At 40.6% G+C, this 26037-nt stretch overlaps 4 protein-coding genes across 8 annotated transcripts in view; all 4 read left to right on the top strand.

Annotated features, from left to right (window-relative positions):
• Nucleotides 1–6894, top strand: part of LOC144650902 (uncharacterized) — a 43044-nt gene extending 36150 nt beyond the window's left edge. For all 3 annotated transcript variants that reach the window (XM_078510690.1, XM_078510691.1, XM_078510692.1), the window contains one exon: nt 4298–6894. In XM_078510690.1, the coding sequence (XP_078366816.1) occupies nt 4298–6894 (2597 nt within the window). The remainder of the gene's footprint in view (nt 1–4297) is intronic.
• The window catches only part of LOC144650891 (uncharacterized), a 157447-nt gene that overhangs the window by 29030 nt on the left and 102380 nt on the right, over nt 1–26037 (top strand). The window lies entirely within an intron of this gene.
• LOC144650900 (uncharacterized) overlaps nt 1–26037 on the top strand; it is a 111132-nt gene that overhangs the window by 11530 nt on the left and 73565 nt on the right. Inside the window, exons 6-8 of the mRNA XM_078510689.1 lie at nt 552–632; nt 1108–1212; nt 1349–1420. Of these exons, the coding sequence (XP_078366815.1) occupies nt 552–632; nt 1108–1212; nt 1349–1420 (258 nt within the window). The remainder of the gene's footprint in view (nt 1–551; nt 633–1107; nt 1213–1348; nt 1421–26037) is intronic.
• On the top strand, nt 22616–23978 carry LOC144648895 (uncharacterized). Its single transcript, XM_078508339.1, has one exon. The coding sequence runs from the start codon at nt 22859–22861 to the stop codon at nt 23795–23797; it is 939 nt and encodes a 312-aa protein (XP_078364465.1). The 5' UTR covers nt 22616–22858; the 3' UTR covers nt 23798–23978.

Here is a 26037-nt window from a genome sequence, read left to right as displayed (position 1 = left end):
TCCCGGCGGGATTCCTGCCGGGAGGCGGGATCCCGGCGGCCTTAATCCTGCCAAGATTCCCGGTCCCGTCCTGCCGGGATCCCGGCAAGATCCCGCCAAGATCCCGGTTGGTTTTTTACACGGGTTAATTCATATTAAACTTTGCAACAACTGCCATGTCAGTGTTTTGAAACCGTGCTTGTATGCCCTTGTTTGTTTACCAATAGCACTTCACTTGAACTTCAAACTTTTTTGTCTGTAATTTTTTTTTTTGAAATTTGAGCTTCCAAGTCGGGGGTGCGGCTTATCTATGGGTGCGGCTTATACACGGAACTTTACGGTAGTAAGAATAAGGTAGTCCAGAAAATTCAGTTACCAATTTTTTTTAACTTTCCATGGTGACCATAATGGTTGCGGCTTGGATAACTCATACACAATAATTATCATTTTGCCAATGCAGTGCATACGTCTACTGTATATTTAGTATTTAAAGCACCTCACCTCGTGCTTAAGATTGGTTTAATTGAATCTGTTTCTTCTTCCTCATTTGTGGCTACCCGTGTTCATAACAGTGAGACACAGTCAGTTGCCTTTTCCTGCAGCCACTCAGCATCATGGAGAACCCACTTATCTGAGAAGTCATTATGCTCAGAGTGAGTAGGAAATTTTCTTGTGCAATCAGGACAAACCATACTTCAAACAAGGATTTTAAAGCCACTGGCCTCACTTCTCCTTATCACTATTATATTTTTTATTGAAAGCGGTAATTGCTACAATAGTGCTCCTAAATCCTGCTGGAAAAGAATCGTAAGCAAAAAATGTAGGGTTCTAACTATTCTTAAGCACTCATCTCCATGGGACAGCACTACACATTCTTTTGAAAGTGTTGTTCAATCAGTGGTACATGTTCTTCTCTGAACTAGTGGAGACGACATGGCCTAGTGGACTTATCCAGAGGTCCTGGGTTCAATCCCTCCTCCCTGCCAATAGATGGATTTGTGTTTGGTTCCCTGAATACAACTCCTCCATGCTTTATAGTCAATTGGTCAGCCTCCTACCACAATATTTACTTACAGTGTCCACGATTAGCATGGCAGTGACTGTGTAAATGTTTTACTTTTGGTCAAGGTTCCCCTGGATGGCTGCCTTCATCAGTGGGATACAGTCAGTTTCCCCCTGCTGTGGCCAGTCAGAATCATGAAGAACCCAGTTATCAGGGAAGGCACACTCAGAGTAAGTTGGAGTTATTGTTGTAGGCAACAATTGACAGGTGCCCTCAAAGGCCCTCTGCCTTATTTCACAATTTCTTTTGTTGTGTTGAAGAATCATGGCAGAATTTTTAAAGGAGTTTGTTTTCTCTTGTTTTCAGACTCCTCTGGTCATGGCAGGACTTCTTCATTAGTGGATAACAATGGTTTGCCTTTTTCTGCAGCCACTCAGAGTAAGTTGGAGTTATTGTTGTAGGCAACAATTGACAGGTGCCCTCAAAGGCCCTCCACCTTATTGCACAATTTCTTTTGTTGTTTTGAAGAGACATGGCACCCTGAACAAAATTAACCAATCACAGTTTTAATTGAAAACAAAGGATAGGAACATTTTTTCGCAACGGACCACCGTTGCCCCGGTTCGAGTAAACGCACTGTAAAGGTTACCATATGAAATACCGTATTTACTGGAATAAGCCCCCCTCCCCCCCCCCCCGAATAAGCGCCGCAGTTGGGCCCAAAAAGTCAATAAGCGCCGCCCCCGAATAAGCGCCGCAGTACCGATGCAGCGCTTATTCGATGAATTCCGTTTAACTAAAAACAGCACTACAAAGCAACTCTAGAACATACTTGGAAGTTTCTTTCCAGCAAAAGCGATGTTTTGCAGTTTAAAGTGATTGTTTTACCGCTCCTCCATTGGTTTTTCTATCCAACATTCTTACAATACGTAGTTCTGTAAATGTTGTGAAGGCCACAAACTTTGCCTAGCGCCACTTCTCTCTTCAGCAAGAGATGCATACTGAGAACCAAAAGACACTTTTTTTTAATTACTGTAAAATATAAGATTCTTTCTGGCGGCCAAATTTTAAATAAGCGTCGCCCTCGAAAAAGCGCCGCATTTTAGGCACGAAAAATTAAAATACGGTATTTCTCTTGCCAAATTATGCCTCCCTGTAATGGATTGTAACAATCCACATTAACACTTAACGATTGAAAAGAGAATGGGGATCTATTTGCAGTGATAAAATTTTAAACTGGGCTGGTGCAAAACAAAAATTTGCAGACTTTAGTCTAGCAAATTCAGTTACCAATTTCTGTTTAGACTTCTCATGGCGACTTACATGGTTGCGGTGTGAAATACTTGTGTAGTGTCCATGTACACACCGGAGGAATGTTTGTTAAGTTTTGTTATTAAAGCATCTCAGTAGTAATATTGGAAATTGAACAGATACAATAAAACCTGTACTTAAGTTTGGTAAATTAATTTAATTTATTTTTTCTTCTTCATCATCCCCTCTACTAACTATGGGCTTGACCGTCAGTTGCCTTTTCCTGTAGCCACTCAGCATCATGGAGAACCCACTTGTCTAAGAAGTCATCATCCTCAAAGTTAGTAGATAATTTTTTGTGCAGTTAGAACAATCATCAATGATTAAGGGGGATTTAAAGGCCCCACATTACATTTTTTAATTGAAAATGTGAATTGCTACCGCAATGCCCCAATATATTTAGGGCGCATTGTTTTGGGACTATTCCGGAATAGGAATACTCAGAGTAGACGGTGATCATGTTCTTTTGGGAGCTTTTCTGTTTTTAGAATGAATGGAATGAACTGAATGTGGTTTACTCGGAATGGGACTAACTATTTAGCACTCAGTTGATGTCATGAGACAATAGTGAGACACCTCATGACATATTTATACCACGTAACACTCAATAACGCTCCGGTTAGCCTAAATAGCACTCCGGTTAGGCTACTTTAGTTTGCCCCGGTTGCTTGCGGTTAGCTTTTATAATACTGTAGGGTTAAGATTTCTATCTTAAAAAATCAAGATTCTGGTAGCTGGACATCAGAGGCCTAGTGGATACATCATTCCTGCTCGGCATGCCGGTGACCCGGGTTCAAATCCTCTCGGTCTCAACTTTTTTTAACTTAAAAAAAATAAGTTAAGTGTGATTTATTCCTCGTGTATGAAAAAATGAGAAGCCTCACGACATGAACTGAGAGCAGAATAGTCACTCCCTACTCGAAATAGGCAGAATAATTATGCATTCTTTTGGGATAGTTTTGGCGGGAAATCATACGCGGCGACCATGCCCCAGGTCGTTTGCAACTTTTTGCGTGCCCAGATACAATACATCTCAGGTCACCTTCGCCACCAGTATTTCGTTTTCAGAATAATTATGTGTTCTTTTGGGAATTGATATATTCCGTGTATTCTGTTATTCCTAAACCAGAATGAGAATAGCCGGAACAGTCCCCCAAATTGCCCCCGTTATATGTGTAATAACCTCTTCAGTTGGTCTCGTCCACACCGGTGCGGGTTTTTTTTTTTCAGAAAACAGAGTTTTTGTACCGACACAAAATGAAGTTAACAGCTGGTTATTTTCGCCAAAAGCGTATGGAAACTCATTTTCTTAGTGGAGATTTGTTTAAAATATTGCTTTTCAATTCTATATATAGACAGCAAAAATGCTTCTCAAAACAGATGACACAATGACAGCGATTCTTTCTACCACATGATGCAAAGAAAAAATAAATTTTTGATTTAAACATATACGTTTGGATGGTGATCCACATGCAGACATACATGTACCTATTGCTCCTCTATTATTGGTTAATATATAAGAAAAATAATGGGAAAAGATAAAAGAAAAATTTAACACTATATTTTTAAGTAACTATTAGTTACTGAGGTCCATTTACTGAGGCCCATTTCTTTATCCCATTGCTCAAGCTCGAACACAACCTTTTGTGAACCTCTTAAAAGCTGGAAGCCATTTACATGTAAGTGCATGTAAACTAATCACAGCCCTCTATTTCTCGTAGTTTTCTTTGATGGTTGAACGCGGGAAAAGAATCGCAAGACAACTGGACACCAATGTAAAACCAGAGGCACGAGGGGGTTGGGGTACCGGGGTGGGGGGAGGAGTGCGTTACAACCACGTTACAATCCGTGTGCAGTGGGTCAATTGTTGCTGTTCTTAACGTCCTTTGCCACACATCATCAAAACACAACTCCAACCGTGTCTGCCATTTAATCAATTTGTTTTAGTTTGTATTTTATAATTTTTCGTTGTTATCTCAGTTAGCTTTTATGTTCTCTCATCAGTGGCTTCTCCTGTGGACACTTTTGATGTGAAAACCTGTCAGAGGAAGCTTGCGGAGCGTTATCAAAGAACAGCCAAGGTGCCCACCACTGTGTGGTCCTCGGTATTTCAGGTGGAACTTGACCAGATCTACACTCGACTGTCCTGGGTGAAAGAGGAACAAACCTTAGCTGGGTCATCAAAAAAGGAACTGAGTCATTACACTGAACTATTTACTGAGAAAACCAAGAACGGAGCTGTACCAAAGAGAATTCTCGTGCAAGGGGAAACTGGGATTGGAAAAACTACTTTCGTTAAAAAGCTGCTGGTGGATTGGTCAAGTCTTGAAACGGCAAAGAGGAGCGGAAATGAGGAGCAGAAAGACGCACTGAGGAAGTTTGAGCTTGTAGTGTCTATTAACCTTAAAGAGGTATCCAAATGCCAGACGTTGAGAGAAGTCATAAGTGCCTCTCATCTGTTTCCAGAGGATGAAGAAAAATCAATAGATGATCTCCTTTCTTACTTAGATAGGAACCAAGAGAAAGTTCTGGTTGTATTTGATGGTTATGATGAGTACCGTACTGGCAGCGAAGCAGAAGAAAAGTATGGCAGCAGAAGCAACTCTCCAATCTACAAACTATTTCATGGGAATATTCTGAGAGACTGTACTGTCCTGGTAACCACTCGATCTTCCAGAGCAGATGAGATACGAGGACCTGCCGACATACAAGCCGAGATCACTGGGTTTAATTTATCTGATAGAAAGGACTTTATGAAAAAAATGCTGACGAGCCAAGCTCAGGTGGATGAGCTGCTGCAATTCCTTGAGAAGAGTAAGATGGAAGACTTGGCAAGAGTTCCGTTACTGAATCTCTTTTTTTGCTTGCTATGGAAGGAAGGAAAGGAGAAGTTGATGGAGCTTGTTGAAAGTAAAACTAAATTGTTTCGAGCAATTACGAAACACATTTTGCAGCACAGCTACAAAAGGCACTCTCCTTCTCACGTCTCGAAACTTAAAGAAGAGAATTACAAGGAGATCCTTGCTGAGATAGGAAAGGTTGCTTTGGAAGGTCTTCTTAAAGGTGATCTGATGTTCGAGTTTGGTCAACTGCCTGATAAAGTGCGTGGTGAAGAAAGTGTCATTGTTGGTCTTCTTCAAGTATCCGAGTACGGACCAAGTCTTGAACCAAAGGAGATGGTGTCCTTCATCCACAAGAGCATTCAAGAATACCTAGCGGTGTGGTACATCGCCTACAGTTGTGTCCATGAAGGAAGTCTCGGTGGAATTGAACAGCACGCCCGCACCTTGGAGGATTGTCAGGCCTTGAAGAATGTTTTTCAGTTCATTTGTGGTTTGTCTGACGATGGAGCAGTGCAGGTTTTTCAGCATTTGACATCAGTCCGAAAATCTGACCCAACACTGGATTTATCAAAGACAATACCAGATGGAGAAAACGAGACAGACGTGCCACTGTGTGACGTCACTGATAGGCACAGATGGTTCAGTGACTTGGTTTACGACTCTTTCCGAGAAGTTCGCTCCAAGGCTGAACTCTTAAGTCATTGTTTTGATTGCACTTGTAGAGTCATCCTTGTTACTCGTGATCGACCGATTTCTAAACTTGTGCCGAATGTGAACGTCTTGACTAAACTATCACGTTACTGTGCTTTTCTATTTGAATCAATTTACTTTAATAATGAAGACTCAGTAATGTATGAGTCACTGGAGTTTCTCAATTGTTTGCACGTGCCACTTACAATACCAGACAGTTCTAAAATTCTTACAGTTGGAGACTTGCTGGTAAAAAAGGTCCATTGCTGTCTGTTCTCGTGCTGCTCTTTTAGTTCAATTCTTTGTTGCCGTAATGGTCAGTTTCAGTTTTACGTAACAAAATTGCACCTGTGGTGTGATGAACCTGCCAGACTTTTTACAGAATTTTCTACGGGTTCTGCTTCATCTGCTGCCGCAAGTTTGTGTTCAGTGCAGTCATGTCTGAAATTCTTACGTTCTGTACATTTTTCTAGGCTAAGGAGCCAAACAGCGAAAGCTCTTGCTTCAGTCATTCGAAATTGTAAGCATTTGAATAGGGTTGAAGTTCGAGAGAGCGATGACTCCGTGTGTGATCTTTTGGAACAATTATCAAACCACAAAAAGTGCTCTTTGACGATTGGCTCTTATTCCAACCTTTTCGGCAATGTTCACCTTACATCAGCTGGAGCAGTAAAGCTTGTCAGTTTGTTACCGCTATCTAACAAAATCATCACTCTTGGCCTCGACTTGAAAGATTGTTGTTCTCAAGCAGTGGACACACTGGTTACAAGTTTCACACACACAACTCTCAAGGGACTGGCACTGAATGGAATAAGCCTTACTTCAACAGCAGCTGCAGCGCTTGGTCGGTCAGTTCCTGAAATGTCGTACTTACAAGAGCTCGTGTTAACTGGGGTCAGTGGAAGCATTCTGCAAGCTGAGGAAATGGTGGCACTGTTAGGCCGATTTAATAAAACATTGTGTTTGTCCAAGCTTATCTTCAGTGGTTTCAGCGTGACAGGCTGTCTTGTTCCACTCACCAAAAGCTTCAAATTTTTCCCTAAGTTGACAGAGTTGAAGCTTGAATAGTTAAACATGGATGAAGATGACCAGTGTAGGTTACTGGAGAGCTTTAGGTTCACTCGCAATTTGACGAAACTGTGCATACAGGGGAAACAAGAGGGTCACGCTTATTGGTACACAACGACAAATGGCCGTATGGACCTGCACCTGGATGGAATAAGCCTGACTCTAGCGGCAGCAACAGCACTCGGTCGATCACTTCCTGAAATGTCGTCCTTAACAATACTCCAGTTATTTGGGGTGGATGGAAGTATTTTGCAAACTCAGGAAATGGAGGCGCTATTTGGCGGAGTAAACAAAACGTTGCCATTGCGTTCTCTCATTTTCAGTGGTTTCAGCGTCACAGGCTGTCTTACTCCACTCTTCAAAAGCCTCAGCTTCTTCCCCAGTTTGACAGAGTTACATGTAAAGCTTGAAATGTTAAACATGACTGAACATAGGCAGTGCAGTCTGCTGGAGAGCTTAAGACTCATTCCTAATATAAATGAACTGAGAATACTGAGCAAACCTCTGGTTCATATGGATTGCTGCACAGCGGAATTAACATTAACATCACCCAGTTCTGCAGACGGGAATTACAAGTATTTGAGCCTGGATGGAATAAGTCTGACTCCAGCAGCAGCAGCAGCGCTTGGTCGGTTACTTCCTGAAATGTTATCCTTAAACTCACTCATGTTAGAGGCATCGCGGGATCGAAGTAATTTGCAAGCTGTGAAAGTAGATGCACTGTTTAGCGGATTCAACAGAACATTGCCATTGTGCGATCTTACCTTCCGTGGTTTCAGCGTTAAAGATGGTGTTGCTCCACTCACCAACAGGTTCCACTTCTTCCCTAATTTGAGCGAGTTGTGTCTTGGTGGATTCAGTGTAAATGAACATAACTTGTGTTGCTTGCTGGACAGCTTACGATTCGTCCCTCACCTGTTGAAACTAGAAGTTTTGGGCGAACCATTGAGCTACTCACATTGCCTTACAGTGGAAGTAAACACAGTCGATGAATTTACTCACAGAGCTCTTGAGAGACTGTTACTGAGTGAAATAACCCTGACACCAGCAGTAGCCAAAGTGCTCAGTCGGTCACTTCCTGGAATGTTGTCCTTACAAACGCTCGAGTTTACCGGGGTGAATGAAAGCGTTTTGGAAACTGAGGAAGTGGAGGTGTTGTTTGGCAGATTTAACAAAAGGTCGCCGTTGAGGGAACTTATTTTCAGAAATTTCAGCATAAAAAGTTCTCTTGCTTCACTCATCAAAACCCTTTGCTTCTTTCCCGATTTCAGAATGTTAGAGCTTGAAAAGTTACACATGGCTGAACAGGAGAGCTTAAGATTCATACCTAATCTAACGGCACTGAGTGTACAGAGCAAACCTCTGGATCATGCAGATTGCTGCACAGCGAAATTAACATTAACGTCCAGCAGATATGCAGACAGGAACAACAAGAGATTGAGCCTGGATGAAATAAGCCTGACTCCAGCAGCAGCAGCGGTTCTTGGTCGGTTACTTACTGAAATGGTGGCCTTAGAAGAACTCGGGTTAACTGGGGTACATGAAAGCATTTTGGAAGCTGATCTAGTTTCACTGTTTGGTGGATTCAACAGAACATTACCTTTGTACAAATTTAACTTTTCTCGTTTCAACGTCAGAAGCAGCATTACTCCACTCACCAACAGTTTCCGCTTCTTCCCCAATTTGAGCGAATTGTGTCTTGGTGGATTCAATGTAGATGAACATAACTTGTGCTGTTTGTTGAACGGCTTAAGGTTCCTTCCTAATCTAAAGGAACTGACAGTATGGAGCGAAGCACTGAGCTACCCACATTGTTCTACATCGAAAGCAAACATAGTCGGTGGATTTACACACAAGGCTCTCGAGGAACTGGCACTGATTGGAATAATCCTAACTCCAGCAGTAGCTGTAGTGCTTGGTCGGTCACTTCCTGAAATGTCGTCCTTACAAACACTTGAGTTAACTGGTGTCGATGGAAGCATTCTGCAACCTGTGGAAATGGAGGCGCTGTTTGGTGGATTTAATAAAACATTATCTTTGCTCACCTTCAGTGATTTCAGCATGAGAGGCTGTCTTGCTCCACTCACCAAAAGCTTCCGCTTCTTTCCCAATTTGATAGATTTGGATCTACAGAACTTAAATATGTCTCAAGATGACTTGTGCGGTTTGCTTGAGAACTTCCGATTCACTCCTAATCTGGAGGAACTGAATTTATCAGGCAATCCACTGGGTCACGCAGTGAAATCTATTGTACCACACGTCAGCAACTTACTGAAACTTCAGGAACTTCGGATTTATGAAACAGGTCATTCTGTGGAAGATATGAATTATGTTCGAGACTCCCTCAAGCAAGCACTACCTAAACTTATCGGCGTCTATGATGATGACCAAGATAGTGATGTTCCTGAAAACCCTTGGGAACTAACTTTCTAACCGGCCTTTTAACTTTCTACTAAGAGGGTAAAGATAAGACCCGTATTTTTAATGAATTGAGAAAAATCTCGATGGCACTTTCATTGAGCAGAAACTGTTTGTTTCTTCTAGAATTAGAAAGGACAGGAATTTGAACTCGTTTCTTGAAACTCAAACTGACAGCAAAGCAATCATTCCGTTCATATAAGAAACTTAGTTCAAGTCATGAATCGAAAAGAAAACATCAGAACTGACTGGTCCTACTATAAGAGCATAGCCAGGAACAAACGGAACCAGTTCCAAAGACTGACGCGTATCATGTAGAACATTTGGAATTTGAACAGAATACGAATGTCCCTCAATCAGTGCATGTCTGTGAATTAGAAAATTGACAATTTCAGAACAGCTTGTCGACGGCCATCAACTTGTTTGACTTGTATTTGTGAAATTTTGACTGATAGTAATTATATTATCTCGATCCTTGTGTCTGCCCGGCTAGAACTAAAAAATGTCAAGAGCCTTCGGATTGCGGCCATAACCGCGTTTCTTTAGCCAGATTGTTGAAATAGAAACAAAAAGCGATTTATTTTCATACGATTTGATTTTGGTTTTTGTTAAGACAATCTCAGGTTGAAACAGGGAAGTGTTTTGCATCCTAGTTGTCGAATATTAAGATTTTTATTGGCGCTACATTGCCAGATAAAATACCGACGTTTCTGCATTACTTTCCAAATGTGTAGACAGTTAACGGCGGCACTCTGTACATATTTTTATCAACTGTGGTCAAATAGCGTGTACATAAAACAACCTAGCAGTAAGAAGGTTTGTAGGACCCATGGTAGAATTTATACTGATTAAACAGCATGTTTTGTAACTACGCACAACATTGTTTAATCTTATTTTTTTTCAGCTTGTGTATCAGGCGGCTTTTACCGCTCTTTCTCTTGACAGTCTACCATTTCTCGTCAACAAGTGGACCGACAGGAGGCTACCCTCTACTTGTGGAGATGAAAAATTGTTTCGATAAGGATAGATTTTTGAGAAAAATTACAGTTTGGAAAAAAACTTTAAATATATTCTACGTAATATGAAAGAAAAAGTCTGGTTTATAAGTTGGGCAGGTAAACAGAGAAGGTAAAAAAACTGGGTCCCACAGGGTTAAGAGCTCCAGGGCTACAACCTAAAGAATGCAGTGGCCCAAGGCTCTAGGGCAAAAATGTTGGGGGTCCGGGTTTTCAGAACATTTAAATTATTGACTGTTCACAGCCCTCTTATTTTCTCGTATTTTTCTTCCATCGTTGAACGCGAGAAAAGAATCGCGAGAGAACTGGACGCCAGCGCAAAACGGGAGACGCGACGGGGGCGGGGGCTGTAGACATCTTTTGAAAAAAGTAGATTCCCCGTTTCTGCAGAAACGGAAAATTCTCATTGGTTTAAAGGAGACAAAAGTTTCATCACCTTGGCAACAGCCGATCAAAATTGCTTCCAGGAGTTGTCATCACAGGCATTTTCTCACTCGTAACAGATCATGTTTATCCAGACATGTTGCTGCCTCGTCCCCAGGCGCTAATCGGCCGGTCGGTTAAGGGGTAATGCAGGAACACAGGGAGCGCGGGGGTAGATGGTTTGAAAGCGAGCTGCTTCTCGCCTGCATCATGGAAATTCACCAAAGTCGTTCCACTATTCAAACAGGGTGAACGTTCAGATTTAAATAACTATCGTCCTATTTCTATAATTCCTGTTGTCGCTAAAGTCTTTGAGAGAATCGTTTACAATCAATTTTATGAATATTTAACTGAAAACAATCTAATTTCCAGTAGTCAATCAGGGTTTCGTTCACTTCACTCCACTGCTACCGCCCTGCTTGAAGCCACGGATAACTGGGCTTTTAAAATTGATAAGGGCAACGTTAATGCTGTTGTTTTTCTAGATATGAAGAAGGCCTTTGACACCGTCGATCACACAATCTTGCTATCAAAATTGAAAGCCTTTGGTGTCACAGGTGTCACTTATATCTGGTTTAATTCCTATTTGGATGATCGAAAACAAAAGTGTTTTGTGAACGGTTGTCTCTCGGACAGTAAACCGCTATTGTGCGGCATCCCCCAGGGTACAATCCTAGGTCCACTTCTCTTTTTACTCTATATAAACGACTTGCCCAACTGTCTCTCTATTTCACAACCTAGGATGTACGCAGATGACACACACTTAACCTTTGCCAGTAACGATGTTACCCTATTAGAAGAAAACATGAATAATGAGTTAACTAAAGTTTCTGAATGGTTAATTGCAAATAAACTCACTCTTAAGAAGTCTAAGACTGAGTTTATGTTGCTAGGGTCAAGGCAAAGGTTAAGTACTTTGAGTAGACCTTTGTCCTTCTCAATAAATGGTGACTCTATAAAGCAAGTTGAATTTACAAAATCCCTTGGTGTATATATAGATAAGAACCTAACTTGGAATCTACACATTACAAATATTTCTAAAAAGATTGCATCTGGCATTGGCATCCTAAGCGTAGCAGGTCTTTTGTTCCATTTAAGACATTACTATGTATCTATAACTCTTTAGTACAACCCCATTTTGATTATTGTAGTGTCGTTTGGGGGAATTGCAGTAAAACTCTGGCAAGTAAACTACAAAAACTGCAAAACCGTGCTGCGCGTATCTTGACCTCTTCTTCCTACGATGCCAATGCTGATGATCTTATTGCAAGACTTGGCTGGAATAAACTCGATGTCCAATTTAAATTTAAAACAGCCGTCATGGTCTATAAATCACTCAATGGTCTTGCACCTGACTACCTTAGGACAATGTTTTCTAATAGAAGCGATACGTGTACCTATTCACTGAGAGGGTCCGCGGGCAAACTAACTGTTCCGCTCCCCCGCACTAATTTTCTTAAAAACAGTTTTAGCTATAGAGGTGCGGTGCTGTGGAACAGTTTACCTGTCGACCTACGGCAAGCACAAACTCTCACTAGCTTTAAATCCGGCTGCAGCAGTTTCGTTTTTGGCTAGAATCAATGTAAATATTAACATCACACGGCATTCATGGAAAGCAGGCATTTCTTTTATTATAACTAATTAATATCATTGTAGACGACTAATGCAATTTAAATTTATTATGTAAAATAGGTATTAAGTAATTTTAAATAAGTATTATGTATTTTAAGTCCTGATGATTTTTACCGTGTTGAAATAAAGATTATTATTATCAGTCCCACTACGCCAAGCAAACCACGCTTTATCAATCCCACAACGCCAAGCACACCGCGCACGACCAAACGTCCGGGACGAGGCAGGATGGCAGGACGTGATTCACGATGAAGCGGTTGACTATTCTGCTAACAAATATCTCCAGGCGTTCCGTCTCTCAGCGATGAGTAGAAAGAGGCCGTTGCGATCTACTACGGTTTGCCTCGCTGAAGACGTGTGCGGCGAAACAGACATTCTTTTAAATCGCTCGCATGAGGCTCGTCTTCTGCCAACTTTCGCCATTTTTTTTTTTAGCCTGCGTAGCTGGCGGTATTGTTGGGTTTTGAAGGAGCTATGTCACGGTATTTTAAGTCATTTTTCTGATTACTCTCAAATTAAAGGAAACCTCAATAATAGTTTTCTAACGCATTAAAACACCAACAGAGTAATAATCAAAGACCCTTCGAGCAAGTGCCGTCTTTCGCACTTTTTTCCCAAAAAGGCGTCCAATAATTTAACAATCTCACTTCATTTGCCTTTGAATGTTTAACGGATGACGTGATGCGAAACAAAAACGTGCTGCATGAAACTCGTGTTTTTGCAGTGAGTAGAAACGTTTATTAAATCACGTCACATGGCAAGCGAAACTGCATGTATCTCATACCTGCTATCAGTAAGTCACAATCTTTGCCTCTTTGAATGTTTTCTTTTTATCATGAGAGTTGCGTGAATGGGTCATTGATAGCTTGTGCTCTAAGGCTTTGTTGAGCGATTTTTTTTACTACCAGAACAAAGTGTAATAACCATGGGAGTTGCGTCATTGATGCTTTGTGCTCTCTGGCTTCGAAGCACATACCAGATATCAGTATCTCATACCAGATATCAGTAAGTCACAATCTCACTTCATTTCCCTCTTTGAATGTTTTCTTTTTTCATGGGAGTTGCGTGAATGGGTCATTGATAGCTTGTGCTCTAAGGCTTGAATGAATTTTTTTTTTTTTACCACCAGAATTAAGTGTAATAAGCTTTGATCCTCTTTCGCATTTAGGAAAATTTCTTTTGTGAATAATCAATCTCGTTCCCTGGAAGAGAGAGACCCTGGGAATGAGGTTGGAGGATAATTTGTTTCCGATTGACATGTGTTGAATGCGTTTAAAGGACCTTTCTGTCAGCACGTTTACTGTTTAATGTATACATAAATTGCGGTTTGGTATCGGAATGGAGTGAGTGAGTGAGCGAGTGAGGGAAATAAAGGGTCATTTTTAATACCTCATTACCATGAGGTAAAAACTCGAAAATAAACAAGGATGGTCTTGACTGATGAAGATTAAGACGGATTACGTATGAGAAACTTGAAAAAACTTGCCAGTTTTTTCAAGTTGCATTGTCCGTGACGTAGCTCCTTTAAAGAGCGCACAAGCAAAAAAACAACGAGCGGCGCAGCCGCGAGAGGCTTGGGGAGGAGGAGTTGATTCTCCCCAAGCCTCTCGCGGCTGTGCCGCTCGTTATCGCGGTTTCGCCGCTTGCTTGTGCGTGCTTTAAAACCCAACAGTACCGCCAGCTACGCAAGTTATCGCCATGCAACACCTTCACGTTTTGGCTCAACAAATAAATTTCAGTTGAGCTGTTAGAAATGTTGTCAAAATTCCCGAAGCGAATTGCAAAAGAACAGAACACATCGGACCGCTTGATTTCGGCAGTTTCGGCCTAATGCCTCTTTTTTTCAGGTCTTTTGGAGCTCACGCGTTCTTGTTTGTAAACTCGTACTTGTAGTCGTTTTGCAATTTCCTGCTCAAATCTTATTGGTCTGATTTAATTAAGAGGTCAAGGGACACAACTGTTAACGACTTGGCGATAACAAGTTGAGGAGTCTAATGAGTCCACTATTTTCCAAAGATGTTTACAGCCTCTCTATTCTCATTCATAATTATGACGCGGAATTCACAAGTGCGTGGATTACGTAACCCTGTTTGTTTATAGATAGTTGTATTATGTAATGCCTAATCAGTATGTGCACAATCGCGGTATTTAAAGATCTCTTTGCTTAGTTTCGGGACATTTCGAAAGAGATACGCAAGCCGGGAAGTCCGGACGAATTTTCTTATACTCTCGCCGTACGTCGCCGAAGCCCAAGCAAGTTAATGGCTGTACCTACCCTGCCGCTGCTGTTAAACTACAGGACCTACACTGTATTTCAGCTTATATCCAGTCTCTGCCGCTTTTCCAGTTCCACAGCTTTCCGGAGAAGCGGGACAACGTATACAACAATTACTCGGTATTTTAAAACATTTATGTGCTTTCTTTTTCGTTTGCTATCTCGTTTGTTTATCGCGTAGAGTGCTTTATATCTAGTTCTGTTTATGGCAATTTATTAGCAGACGCCGTTTATTATGGCTGTAGTAGCTTAATTACGTTCGCTCGTGTGTCGAGCAGAGATTGGCAGACGCCGTGTGTTGGCTGTAGTAGCTTACGTTCGCTCGTGTGTCGAGCAGAAATTGGCAGATGCCGTGTGTCGGCTGTAATAGCTAAAACGTTCCGTCGCTCGTGTGTCGAGCAGAGATTGGCAGATGCCGTGTGTCGGCTGTAATAGCAAAAACGTTCCGTCACTCGTGTGTCGAGCAGAGATTGGCAGACGCCGTGTGTCGGCTGTTATAGCTAAAACGTTCGCTCATATGTCGAGCAGAAATTGGCAGATGCCGTGTGTCGGTTGTAGCTAAAACGTTCGCTCGTGTGTCGAGTAGAAATTGGAACATGCCGTGTGTCGGCTATAGCTATGTTCGCTCCTTTGTTGAGCACAATTTGTTTCACGACGTGCTACGGTTTTGGTCTCAAGTGTGCTCATGTGTCGAGCTAAGTTGGCAAGAGCCATGCGTCGTCTTTGTTTAAAGTTTGAATTGGGTATCGAGGGTATTTGGCAACAGTCATGTGTCGGCCCTTTTAAGTGTTGGTGTGTTAGGTGCTTAGTTATGGTTTATCGGTCTGGAATTGATAAGCTTTCATGTCAAGAAAAATACAGAAGTTGCCATGTGTGGACTTTTGTTTAAGAGCTTACTGCTGTTTGATTGTTAATGAGCTTAGGTTAAAGTGTTAACAAGTTGGGTTAACGTAAGGTTTGTTACCTAACACATCCCAGTGCGGAACTTTAAATAGACAATTGTATATCTCTGAAGGTTTAGTTTGTAATTATTAAAAGCTCGCCGGTCGGCCGTTTTTATCCATGGAGTTTAGCATTTTATCCACGTTTAGACGCTACAACCTGGGTTATACGGGAATTATGTTTATCCTTAACTTCTCCCCTAGCTAGAATTTTAACAATTTTAAATATTATGTCATTTTAATAATAATAATAATAATAATAATAATAATAAAAATAGTCAGTCCACCCCCTCCACTGGCCTTGTCGCGATCAGAAGGGTATTCTAATTTACACCCTATAATCCGTTTACGACGGATTCCTGGTCCGGCTTGGCTAGTGGGGTTTTTTCCCTTTTGTTCTTTTTTCGTTTTTGTCTTACGTTTTCCTTTCTCCGCAGACATCACTGATGTTATTCTGCCCGCCCTAGGTCTTGGCGTTTTCTTTACTCTTTTCTTCACTCTCATTATAAGCCACGATCTAAATACATGCTATTATATGGTGTAGGGAAGAAACCCCACTAGCTGGGTTGGGCCTCTCTCGTGGTTGGATATACCGGTTGGGGTTTGAGGGGTTTTCTGAGTTTTGGGGAGAAGGTGTATTTTGTGGATTATTTCCTGTAAATGGGGAGATCTTTTGGCGTTTATACTGAAGCAGCAAGGTGCGTGAGCAGCCGTAGGCCACAATCTTTTCCCATATCTTATCCACGCCGGACAATGAGCGGCATAATTAATGAGTGAGAATGGTAAACTATTCTCATTCATAATTATGACGCGGAATTCACAAGTGCGTGGATTACGTAACCCTGTTTGTTTATAGATAGTTGTATTATGTAATGCCTAATCAGCATGTGCACAATCGCGGTATTTAAAGATCTCTTTGCTTAGTTTCGGGACATTTCGAAAGAGATACGCAAGCCGGGAAGTCCGGACAAATTTTCGACCCTCCCACCTCCCCTTCGGCGACGTAATACACAGCTAGAGTGCTTTCTCACCCAGTCGCTCATTGCCTCGGCCACAATCTTTTCCCATATCTTATCCACGCCGGACAATGAGCGGCATAATTAATGAGTGAGAATGGTAAACTATTTTTTCTATTGCTCGCTTCGCTCGACCCCACACCTACCCCCTCGTGCTTCGCACTCGCGCTCGCCTAGAGATCCGGCTCCACTTTGCTACTGGGGATGAGGTTGAACCTGCAGAGCAGCGGCGCTCGGTCGATTACTTGATAAAATATCTTCCTACGTGAGAGGTTGTCTTGCTCCACTCACCAAAAGCTTTCGCTTCTTCCCAAGTTTGAGAAAGTTAAATTTCGGAAAATTCAATAAACATGGATGAACAAGACATGCATGCACTGCACGAGAGCCTTACATTTATACCAAATTAAATCGGTTAGAAGTGCACCTGTCCGGGAATCCACTAAGTAGCGCAGTAGAATTTACTATTGATCATGACCAGCGTTTCGGAATCACGGTTTGTTTTTCCCGAGCAGATTGTTCGGAAGAAGACTTAAGCTATGTGCAAGGGGTCTTCAAACAAGCAGTACTTCAAGTTAATTTGGTTATGTTGTAGAAGGAATCCTCCTAGCTCCCTCCTTGCGAGGATTGTTAAATGTGTTAACTTACTGATTCAAAAGAAATAATTTTGCGTATGTTTACCGCTGCAGGTGCTGCTTGGCTAGCGATCGCCTTATTTGTTTGTGTTAAGACCAGTCGCCAGAAAAACGAGGAGCGTGAATTGGCCCAGTCAAAAGGTATCATCTTTCGACCAACTTTCGATTTTATAAGTTTTCCGAACTGTCCGAGTGTTGTTCGAAGGTCATACAAATTTTTTCTTCGATCGTTTCCGAAGATTAACGAACTTTGCCGAAGATTTCCAAGAAAGTCCAAAGGATTCTTACTTTCGGATCATTCAGCATTAAAAACTCGTTAGCAAATATGACATCATAGATATCTTCACGATTGTTTTTTTATAGCGAAGAAATCCTTGTAATTCAACAAATTTTGGCCTTAAAATTTTATTTAAATATTTTTGCTGCAGTTAAATTGCGTTAAAATGCTTAGAAATCTTATTTTCAAAGGGAAACTAGCATATATTTGGAGAATGTTCTTATTTAAAAGCAACGTTTTGGATTTTTTGTAGCAACTTTCGAGCAAATTTTTAAATTTTGGACCAATAATCGAGCAACTTTTGAAGAAATTTTGAGCACTTTTTGAGAAATTTCGAGCGTCTTTGGGACAGCTACAAGGGACTTGGGTGAGGCTAATACAGAAGGAAAGGGAGAAAAGAGTTGTTTCTATGCGACTGGCTCGAACACACAAACGAATTCAGCGGTCGCTCCCTAGAAAACGCCTGCACCCCAGACTAATATTTAAAGAAATAGGACACAGAACATACAGATTCATAGACGATAGAATGGATTACACTAGTAACTAAACTGGTTTCTTGCAACAGTGTAGCAAAAAGCTAAAAGTTATTGCATTCTGTTGTCGTAGACGTTCATCAGGCGATAGCATTGTATCTTGAGGTTAAGTTTAAATACCCTTTTTTCAAATGTAGCTATAGCCCCCAGCCTCCTCTCTTCAACCCTCTTCAACCCTCTCCTTGAATAAGGATCCCCCTCTTCCTTCCATTACGAAAATTGTAAACTCTGCGTCTTACACCTGATAACGTTCACAAATAACGTTTGAAAAATTTAAAATATGCTCTTCTTCAGGGGCGTAGCAAGCCTATAGACCCGTAGGCCCGGGCCTACAATTTTTTTAGCCTACTCGCACTTCATTCTAAAATGTACAATAGAAAAATTCGAGCTGATGCACTTTCAAGGTAATATATACATTCATGCTTCTGATACATTATATATCAGCAAGTCCCCTTTTCCTGATGAGATCAAAGCTCATCTAGCAAGTGCAAACTGCGGGAGCCTTCTAGGTTAGCCAAGTGACAGGCAAACGCACAACGGCATGAGCTGTTAACGAAAAGCGCGTTTAGTTACGATCGAGCGAAAATTGGAGCAATTCCATTTTATGAAATGTTGGAATTTAGAAGCTGTCTTGATCTCAAAACCTTCACCAGTGGACCCCCTTCCCCACCCTCAAAAAGCTCGCTACGCCCCTGCTCTTCTTGGTGAATTTAACTGAAGCCCGAAATACGGTACTTTACAACAACAGTCGCTTTTAGCAAATTTTTTGATACAAATTAATAAAATTTTTAGTTTGTTTATCGTAGGGGCTTAGAACACAAACTAATGTCGTGTCTATAATTGATAACTGTTATACTTACCGTGAAAAAATTCAATTATTTATTATCCAAAGAAGAGCAGTATTTAGAGGTATAATACTTTTGGCCGCGAGGAAATATTGGATTTCGTCAAGCTTGCATTTTTTTAAATTGCGCAATAAGGAACGAATGCCGTGGATTGGTGTCCTGTTCTTGACAAGTAAGTGTAATCAGGAGTCCATTACTATTCCTGGTATAATTAAGTTAGTATGCAGCAGAATAATTGAAGGTGGGGTTTTTACCTGAATTTGAATGAAATTTTTAGAGGTTTTATGAAGGATTAGAAAAAAGAAAATTATTCTGGAACACCACCAGACAGTCAAACCCCACGCAAGAGCACCCCAAGTTTTCAGGCTAATGCAAAAACTACATTAAATTTTCAATATTTCTTATCTCTCTCAATTTTACTAATCCTTTGAGAAAAACTAATTCCTCCCAAATTTACCCAAAATTCACCCAATAATTTACATTTTTCTTAAAATTTTTGTTATTATAATTATTATTATTATTATTATTATTATTATTATTATTATTATTTTATTTATTTATTTTTTATCACTTGTAAATAGTTTTTCACACATATTTTTTTCTTTTTAGATCATGGGGCTTCACAGATGTATAGCTACCATGTAGAGAAACTGTGAATAAATCATTATTTATTTTATTTATTTATTTCAAAACATCTCAAAACATTGACTCGTGTAATGATTGAAGGGTTTTTGGATTGCTTGAATAGCGAACGAGATAATTCCGTTAAACCCATATTAAGCGGCGGAAAAATAGCCTGCGTAGCAGAATTCTCTCAATACTTCTACTACCTCTTCCCCCTTTTTACGCCTCGCTACGCAGGTTAGCGGAAAAACGGCCTTCAGGTGAACTCTTCGCCTTAGAGCGGTTTTTGACCGTCATTTTTGGAAACCAAACCTCCTACGGACTTTTTGCACAATTTTGTTACATTAAAGAGTCGAGAACAAAATTCAGGAACAAAAAGAAGAGCTCTTCTTTTCGTTCTTGACCAGGGGGGGGGGGGGGAAGAAACTTTCTTTGTTACAAGACTCAAAAAGTGATCATAGCGGTGCCGGGCAACCGAGACTGCGCAGTAGCCATCGAATGGTTACTAAGGGCGTAGTGAATAGCTTGACAAAGTTCATTGTTTAGTTCGCATGTTTTGGTCTTTTTTTTTTTTTTTTTTAAACCTTTATTTAATCACGATCTGTTTTAAAGCGAATACATGCTTGAGGGGTCGTGTGTGACTATCTACCTACCTAAGAAAATTAATATTACATTGTAATAAACTAAAATAAACGATATTACATTTTAAAAAGATTAAGATTTAAAATTGAAAATCACACATGTGTTTCGGAGTTGTCTGGATCGACAAACTGCTAAAATTAGTTTTTTAAATATGGGGTCCATTCTCGCTTTTTTGCAAAACTGCTTGTGGTTGGTAGCATTATTAAAGTCTTGACCGTACACAAAACTCAATAGCTATTTGCATTTTGATTGCTCCTTTCAATTTTGCCGGACATCAAAACAACAAACAGTGATAACGGTGATCAGTCTGCCAAAGTAACGCTTGCGAATTATACTAATTAAAAATAACTCCAATGATTCTGAAATGATTTTTTGATTGTTAAATGTCAACCGTGACAAATTTTTCTCTTTTTATTCCACGCCGCCAAAACATTCTCAGTGACTTGAAACATCAGGTGAGAAATCTGGCTGAAAATGCCAAAAACATATCAGCGGCGTAAAACATCAGACGCAAACACCGCCACTATTCGCATTTCACACGCACGCAGTCATTGATATTTAATTAAATCTTTCGGAGAAAACAAAACTTTGGTTTGACGTCTTTCTTAGCAACGGCTTGATTGACATAGACTCGCACCGTTTCCAGGCACTGCTATGTATTCAAAGAAAAGTGCCCCCCCCCCCCCCTCCCTGGCTATACTAAACTTGCTCGAACGCGAGGCTTGGGGACCGACTTAAGTGCTCTGGACGAGAAGCAACCGCTGGGGTCTGAAACGAGACAGCTTCTTCGCTTACTGCAGTGGTTTGCTGCGTTTTTATAGTTGGACAAAAAATTCTCTTACGCTCTAATTCGCTACCCTCAAACGAACGTAAATTATTTTCTTCTTCAATACTGCAAAAAATACACACCAAGGGAATGATGGTTGAATGCTCGGGCAATCCAAGCTGACATTTATTGATACATTTCATACGGTGAAAAAGGAACGTTTAGAGCTAATGTTGACGCCTACCAGAAAAAATAGAAGTACCAAAATACTTATTAAATCAGTTAGGATAAGGTGAGCAGTTATTTCAAAATAATTATATGTACAATGTAATAAAAGTAATCGTTGTGATAAATTGGCGCTACTTCTAACCACGGATGTAGCTTCTTCGAGCTTATGCTATCAATGACAATAAAATACTCAGAGCAAGATCCTTTACAGTTCTTCAATAGCTCCCTACATCTTGCGCATAACAGCTTGGTACCATTCCGCTAGACGGTATTGAAAAACCACAAAAAACTTATTGATCCAATAATGTTAAGCTGTTGTTGAGACGAGATAATATAGTTACATAACCTCTTAATTTAAACATTAGTCCCTTCACTGTAAACATCAGTAGGAACGTTTGTGTACGCCACTATTTTGCCGTGAACTGTCCGAAATTGATTGGAAATTATTTAGCAAAACAAGCCGGACTCTAGAAACGCTTTGAGGTAAGAAACCTTTTTTAGCCACAATCTGAAGACAGAACACTCCACTTTTGTTCTTTTTAAATCGAAATTAGAGGCGAATTTAAAAAATATTTCATTTGAATGAAATTGAAGTAGTCTTAACCAAACTTGAATGCGTAAATATTTCAACTAGATTGGTCGGCTTTGTGAGAATCTTTTGGTAGTCAGAGAATTCGAAAGGACTTTTAATAGGAAATATAAATGAAATGGTATCTTGTTTTATTGATAAAGAAGCCGCCAAAGAAAAGAATAAACTAAACTTTCACTTTTACCGATGTTGCGTGCGTTTGTAAATGCCGTGAGCGGCCGCGAGTCTTGTAAGTTCTGTGCTCTTTTTAATGCTATATTCTAAACCCACTAGAAGATGGTTTTCCTATTAAATAGACCATGAAAGTGACGTCAGATCACACCACGCACACGCGCGGGCTAAAAGATGTGTAAGTTTGGTCTCCATGAATGAAAGCGAATTTCATCGTGTTTTGTTTGAATCAAGTACGCATTTGTACGGTGGCCCGTAGGGGACATGCGATGCAAAAACAAATAAATAACTAGCACTGTCAGTTATAAGTGGCACTGCTAGTTATAAGTTGCATCACTGCTACTTATATCTAGCACTGCCACTTATAACTAGCACTGCCACTTATAAATAGCACTGTCACTTATAACTAGCACTGCCACTTATAACTAGCACTGCCACTTATAACTAGCACTGCCACTTATAACTAGCACTGCCACTTATAACTAGCACTGCCACTTATAACTAGCACTGTCACTTATAACTAACACTGCCACTTATATCTAGCACGTGCTCCGGCGATCTGTCTTTTTCCATGTGCATTTCGCAATATGGCTGAATAAGACCATGAAACTAGTTAGATTACTTCCAGTCTTGGCAGTTTTTCTACCGCTTAGACTTTGTGTAAATCCTCATTACCTACCACTTCAATCTCAGCTTCCTGGTTTGGTCGAGAGGGATGACCTCATTGAGAGATATTTCCTCCTAGGGTTCAATTACGTTGAAATATTGGCTTTTCTCGCTCTTTGTCATGGAATATTTTTGAGCCTTAGACATTTGAAGAGAATTTTACGACAGCGCTCTTTAAGAAGAAGAGGACAACCTAGTAATGGAAGGGAAGTTATAGCTGCCGTTGAAAATGAGCTAACCGGAAGTGGCAGTTCAATCGGTTATAGACTAATGCATCAGCGTCTTCGTATTGATTACGGTCTACATGTTGACCGAGAAACGGTACGACAAGTTTTAAAAGCGTTGGATCCAGAAGGGGTGGAGGCACGATCCAAAAGAAAGTTGCAGCGGCGGAAATATCGCTCAAAAGGCCCCGATTTTATATGGCATATTGATGGATACGACAAACTGAAACCGTTTGGTTTTTGTATTCACGGAGCAATAGACGGATACAGCCGTCGCATTTTGTGGCTTAAGGTTGGTTTTTCAAATAATGACCCGTGGATTGTTGCCAGCTACTACGTTAAATACGTCCGCTTGCATGGAAAAACGGCTACGGTCATTCGAGGGGACTGTGGTACTGAAAATACTTTCGTTGCTCGCGTCCAACGACATTTGAGAGCAAATCACGCAGACTCTTTTGCAAGCGAGAAGAGTTTCCTTTATGGGCGCTCCGTGTCAAACCAAAGAATTGAGGCATGGTGGAGTTTTCTGCGAAAGACGGAAACAAACTGGTGGATTAACTTTTTTAAAGATTTAAGAGAACAAGGAATATACTCCGACAGTGATCCAGTGCAAGTTGAGTGCTTAAAATTTTGCTTCATGGCGTTAATTCAAGAAGAGCTAGATCGTGTCACAGTGCACTGGAATTTGCACAAAATCAGACCGAGTTCAAACGAAGAATCTCCATCTGGCAGACCGGACGTTTTGTATTTTTTGCCAGAACTCAGTGGAAGTAGAAGTAGAAGTCAGGAGATAAATATGGATGACATCGAAGACATCCAGGACATGTTGAACAATCACACGCATAGATTAGTTCCACATAATGAAGATTTTGCTGAACTTGCAAATCTTATCGTGGAAGATGGGGGGCTGAGTATGCCAGAAACTGCCGATGAAGCGCTACAGCTTTACACATTATTAGTTTCCTCTATATACGACTTAAGGTAACTGTTAAAGCTATAAAAAAGGTGGCTGACAAGTGGATGCTTTCATAGGTCTAATGGTATCAAACGAATGCCCAATCATTGCTGTAAAAATTGAGGTCATTTATAGATATCTAATCATTTAGTGGCAAATTTTCAAGAAGATACAATGTTTTCTTAAGTTACAGAAATTTATTTTGAAGGGACAGAACCATCTGATGACAGTGAAATATGTCTATCTACTCAGACCTACTCGGAAGATCTAAAGATTTGAAATTTGAAATTTGTGCAATATTTTAGTCAAATAATGGCAGGGCATGTACGTTTTAAACGCTATGTCTTTTGAGTGGATAGGCAGAGTTCAATTTATTTTTTTCTGTTTTAATATCGTTGTGGCATGTTTAAAGAAATATGATAAGAAAAATGACGCATACTATACTTTCGCAAAGTTTCGGGTTAAATTCAAAATGCCATTAGTGTCTTTCAGCTTCTTGAGTCACTTCTGCCCACCGTGGTAAAGGTATTGGAAATTTAAGCATTTTTAGATACAATGCGGATAGTGTACTGCTTAGTATCAGTTTCCAATAAGACAACGTAATATTCAGGATTTTGAATTAAAGGATTGTAAGCTTTCAAAACTGTTATTTTCCTCTGGATAGGACTTGATGTTAATTTTAAGCTTTGAAAAGTGTTGACTTTGTAATCGTTTAAACATTGGGGATACGTCTATGTGTACAAACAGTAACATGTTATTGAATATTAAACCGAGTTTTTCTTATTTAGTAGGAGAAATTTCTCTGGCAAGTTGTACTTACAGCGGTCGACTTACCAATTCAGTTGAGGAAAGGAGGGAGGGTGCGCGATCTGAGTTTACGCAGCAGGGTGCATAAATGCTAAAGACGAAATGGATGTTCATATAACGTCGTGCTTCTGCCGTGCCGAACTTATTGCAATTAGGTTCGACTGTAGCACTGCAGACACACGACTCTGATTCAGACGTCGTGTAAGAGTCGTACCAAATTCATGACTTTACTGGAGCTGCGTAACAATTAGTCGGCGGTCATCCAAGAAAAATGGCGCGTTTACCGAATTGCAGCGAAAACTCCTACTTTAAGTCGTTGCAAGACTCAAAAAAAGACATAAAGAAAAGCAACAGAAAATTCTTTTCCTGTTGCAAGCACGGCGAATGTTGTTATTGCAAGTTTGTTTGTTTCTTTTCCCGACTGGCTTCCGAAAACTTGCTAATTTTAGATTCAGCCTCGCTAGCCTCTTCTTCGCCCTGTGCCCTGTCACGACTGTATTCCTTCGCCTGGCAGCCACGTTTCTGCAGTCTGGCAAGAGTACTATTCAATGCGCGTAATCCGTAACGCAGAATTCTTCTCGGGTCTCCTCGTAACTTCCCCGGGAACGTATCCCGCCAAAATACATTAATATAATTTATGAATTTTGTTTGGCGCGGCAAAAGCACGACGTTTGATCCGCTGCCGTGCTAGAGTCGTGTAGCATGGCAAGGCGTGTCAAATTAAATTGCTTTGCCGCACTTAATTCAAAAGTTTGATTCAGACGCCGTGCTTTTGCCGTGATTTGTCGTACTTAGAGGGGCAGTATCATGGCGATTTTGGTGCATTTTCGCCATAACGGAGCTAAAATTATGCCTCAATAGCTTCACTCATTCAGATGCGCAGAGAACCCCAAGGCGAAGATATTATGTGAATATTTCAAAGGAGAGCAAAATGTATGTAGTTTTTAACGATTTGTCCATGACACATGGGCAGAGTTTGAAAACGTCTGCCAGACGTTTTCAATTTTTGCTTGAAATCTCATGCCTGTATAACCCACGATAATACATCTTTTGTTACTTTAGTGGACTGTTGTCGTCATTTTTAACAAAGCTAGACCATTATTTTAAAGTTTCCATTAATATATTTATTTCTTTTGACTTTGACTTTTCGAAATGATTGTCGTGATACTGCCCCTTTTTCCTTCGCACCGCAGAATCCCGACGTCTGAACTAGGCCTAAGCAACTTGTGGTTTCCAATCGACAAATTGCTGTTTGCTGACCAATATATGTTCTCTTTTTCTGTACCATTTTAAAAATGTATTGCAAATACGGAACCGGGTTGGTTCTTTCATTGATAACTATTCGATTATGGACCACGATCGTTAATCGCTCGGGTCGCATTGTCCATGAATGTTTTTGATTTCCGGCCTGACTGAATCTGCATCATTGTACGGCCTAAAGTCGACTAGAACTGAACTATTTA

Source organism: Oculina patagonica, chromosome 4, assembly GCF_052425735.1.
Source record: "Oculina patagonica isolate OP01 chromosome 4, crgOcupat, whole genome shotgun sequence".
NCBI lineage: Eukaryota > Metazoa > Cnidaria > Anthozoa > Scleractinia > Oculinidae > Oculina > Oculina patagonica.
The sequence above is the reverse complement of the archived record's forward strand: the minus strand, read 5'-3'. Positions and strand labels throughout refer to the sequence as shown.

Bases quoted from the DNA above. Each gene is read 5' to 3' on its own strand.
- LOC144648895 (XM_078508339.1), top strand. From the start codon at position 22,859: ATGCATCAGCGTCTTCGTATTGATTACGGTCTACATGTTGACCGAGAA.